This window comes from Vigna radiata, unplaced genomic scaffold, assembly GCF_000741045.1.
Source record: "Vigna radiata var. radiata cultivar VC1973A unplaced genomic scaffold, Vradiata_ver6 scaffold_23, whole genome shotgun sequence".
NCBI classification, from domain to species: domain Eukaryota; kingdom Viridiplantae; phylum Streptophyta; class Magnoliopsida; order Fabales; family Fabaceae; genus Vigna; species Vigna radiata.
In genome coordinates, this window is record NW_014541837.1 from 2,924,845 (window position 1) to 2,928,707 (window position 3,863).

General features: G+C 38.1%; 1 protein-coding gene across 1 annotated transcript; it reads left to right on the forward strand.

Annotated features, from left to right (window-relative positions):
- The first annotated feature begins 2,742 nt into the window (after positions 1 to 2,742).
- On the forward strand, positions 2,743 to 3,168 carry LOC106778538. The gene has a single exon (XM_014666507.1). It carries the CDS (start codon positions 2,743 to 2,745, stop codon positions 3,166 to 3,168), a length of 426 nt encoding a protein of 141 aa, XP_014521993.1.
- The last annotated feature ends 695 nt before the right edge of the window (positions 3,169 to 3,863 follow it).

A 3,863-nucleotide genomic window follows, 5' to 3' on the forward strand; every position in this document is an offset into this window, starting at 1 on the left:
GTGTTCCAAGCTATGTCACGTCCCAAGGACGACAATTCATGCTTTCAGCTGGACTTGGTGGAGGAAATCTGTATGAATCAGGAGAATAGAGTTCGTAATGTCTCCATGTTAGAAAGAACTTTAACGAATGAATGTGAGAATCTGAATGAGGAAGAGGATATAGCCCATCAGAGATGTATACAGGAACTGGAGGGCGGCGAAAGAAGTTTCACCAGAAAAAGTGCTCTTCGAACAGATGGACTATACAGAAAAAGCTCCAAATAGTAAGATTGAATTGAAGGAACTGCCCTCACACCTGAAATATGTGTTCCTGGAAGATCACAGAAAAAAACCTGTCATTATTAGTGCTTCATTATCTCAAGAGGAAGAAAGACAATTGGTGGAAATTCTTAAGGAGAACAAAGGAGCCATCGGTTGGTCAATCACTGACCTAAAGGGTATAAGTCCAACTTATTGTATGCACAAAATTTTAATGGAAGATGATTATAAGCCTGTTGCTCAACCGCAAAGGAGGCTTAATCTTGTCATGAAAGAAGTTGTGAGAAAAGAGGTATTAAAGTTGCTAGAAGCAGGAATTATTTATCCAATCTCCGATAGCAAATGGGTAAGCCTAGTTCAAGTAGTTCCAAAGAAAGGAGGAATGACTGTTGTTCACAATGAAAAAAATGAGCTTATTCCAACAAGGACAGTTACGGGTTGGCGGGATGTGCATTATAGGAGATTAAATACAGTCACCCAGAAAGATCATTTTCCTCTACCCTTTATGGACCAGATGTTGGAAAGATTAGCAGGCAAGCTTATTATTGCTTTCTTGATGGATATTCGGGATACAATCAAATAGTGGTTGACCCTGACGACCAAGAGAAAACAGCATTTACCTGTCCCTTTGGTGTTTTTGCCTACCGAAAAATGTCATTTGGATTATGTAATGCCCCTGCTACTTTTCAGAGATGTATGCAAGCAATGTTTGCTGATTTTATGGAGAAAAGCATTGAAGTCTTTATGGATGAATTTTCAGTTGTTGGAGATACTTTTCAAACATGCTTGTCGAATTTGGATGCAGTTCTCAACCAATGTGTTCAAACAAATCTTGTCTTGAACTGGGAAAAATGTCATTTTATGGTGACAGAAGGTATCGTACTTGGCCATAAAATTCCAGCCAAGGGGATTGAAGTTGATAAAGCAAAGGTTGAGGTAATCGAAAAACTCCCACCACCAACAAATGTTAAGGGAGTCTGAAGTTTCCTTGGTCATGCAGGATTTTATCGACGATTTATCAAGGATTTCTCAAAGGTTACAAAGCCTTTGAGCAGTTTACTTGCTAAAGAGACACCGTTTGTGATGAGTCCAGAATGTTTGCAAGCTTTTGACAGTTTGAAGCAGAGACTGATTTCTGCCCCCATAATGGTGGCGCCTGATTGGAATAAAGAGTTTGAACTTATGTGTGATGTTAGCGACTATGCTATAAGGGTTGTGCTCGGACAAAGAAGAGGGATGATGTTTCATGCTATTTACTATGCTAGCAAAGTACTGAATAAGGCTCAATTGAATTATGCCACCACAGAAAAGGAATTCTTGGCTATAGTGTATTCATTGGAGAAATTTAGATCATATCTGGTTGGATCTAAGGTGATCATTTATACAGATCATGCAGCTATAAAATATTTACTGAAGAAACCTGATTTAAAGCTAAGATTGATTAGATGGGTACTATTGTTACAAGAATTTGACGTTTAAATTCGTGATAAATAGGGGAACGAGAATGTAATTGCTGATCATTTGTCCCATTTAGTCAATGAGGAAGTAACAAGTAAGGAAAAAGAAATTCGGGAATCATTCTCAGATGAAACTATTTTGTATATTCAGCAACGACCCTGGTTTGCTGATTTAGCCAATTTCAAAGCTGCATGTGTTATTCCAGAAGGACTCACTTGGCAATAGAAAAAAAAAGTTTTTATATGATGCCAAGCAATTCGTCTGGGATGACCCATATTTGTTTAAGATAGGGGCAGATAATTTGTTGAGAAGATGCATCACTGAAGCAGAAGCAGAAGATATTCTGTGGCATTGTCATAATTCTCCTTTTGGGGGTCATTATAATGGAGAACGCACTGCTGCAAAAATTTTGCAAGCAGGATTTTATTGGCCGACTTTGTTTAAAGATGCTCATAATCATGCTCGAAGATGCGACAAGTGCCAGAGGACTGGAACCATCTCAAGGAGGCATGAAATGCCACTACAATGAATCTTTGAAGTTGAAGTCTTTGATTGTTGGGGTATTGATTTTATGGGACTATTTCCTCCGTCATTCAATAATGAATATATTTTGGTAGCTGTTGACTATGTGAGTAAATGGGTTGAAGTTGTACAATGTCCTAAGAATGATGTTAATACCGTGATCAAATTCTTAAAAAGACAAATTTTTCGCGTTTTGGCACCCCCAGGATCCTCATTAGTGATGGGGGATCTCACTTTTGCAATGCTCAGCTGGCTAAGGTACTTAAGCATTATGGGGTGAAACACAAGGTAGCTGCACCCTATCATCTGTAGACGAATGGCCAAGCTGAAGTTTCTAACCGGGAAATCAAAAGAATTTTAGAAAAGACTGTCACCTTTTCAAGAAGATATTGGTCGCAGAAGTTAGACGATGCTCTCTGGACATATAGAATAGCCATGAAAACTTCTATGGGGTTATCTCCTTTTCAGTTAGTCTACAGAAAAGCATGTCATTTGCCAGTTGAAATGGAACACAAAGCCTGGTGGGCATTGAAGTTTTTGAATTTTGACCCTGCCAAGGCTCAACGGAAACGAGGTAACCAGCTGTTAGAACTCGAAGAAATGTGGTTGCATGCATATGAGTCATCCAGGACTTACAAAGATAAGGTGAAGTTTTATCATGACAAGAAGCTGATGAAAAGAACTTTCCATCCAGGAGATTTGGTTCTCTTATTCAACTCGCGGCTTAAGTTATTCCCAAGGAAGCTGAAGTCAAAATGGTCAGGACCTTTTATGGTGAAACATGTATTCCAGAGTGGAGCAGTGGAATTAAATTCTTTGACCGAAGATGATCAACAAAGGAGATGGATCGTGAATGGCCAAAGGCTCAAACACTATGTAGGAGGAGATGTAGAGCAATTTGCCTCAGTCATGATGTTGGTGGATCCATGAGGTTTGGGTCAGGCTCGCGACGTTAAACAAGCGCTACTAGGAGGCAACCTAGAATTTCTTCTTTAACCCTTTGCATCTTTAAATTCCTAGAATAGGTTGAATTTTAATTTTGGTGTGTACTCTTGGCTTTATTACTTGCTCTGAAAATGCTTGACTAACTAATTTGCATGATAGATCTATTTGATGATTTTTGAATGTGGATGAAAATTGAGTTGTAATGCATGATGATATCTAGAAAATAGATGGGTGATGAATTTATGATTGTGGTCATGATGCTAGGCATGGTGTATGAATGAATTTTTCATGAGGAAGCATGTGTGTGAGATTTTGAGCTCCAAAGTTTTTATTGTTGCATGTATTGTTCACAGGAAAATATGGATGATATTGCCTTAATCTTGATGATTGATTGAATTGCATGTAAATGTCATATGATCAAGGCCATTTTTGAAAACCCTTCTCTAGCCAAATTTTCACCCAAAATGCTTAAAAATATTTTACCCTTTTTTAACCTTAGCCTTAAACAGTATGTGAACCCTTGTTTCGAATTTCTTTAACTTGAGTTGGGATGAGCTTAATTGTATGTGTTAAAAAGGTTCAAGTTTGGGGTTGTTGGGGGAAAGTTGAAAAAGCAAGTGAAAAGCATTGAGCTCAAATGTTGTGAAAAGAAAAATTCATGAGAAAAAGAAAAAAAAAAG

What these genes read in the sequence shown, in the direction of transcription:
- LOC106778538 (XM_014666507.1), top strand. Translation starts at nt 2,743, where the DNA reads ATGGAACACAAAGCCTGGTGGGCATTGAAGTTTTTGAATTTTGACCCT.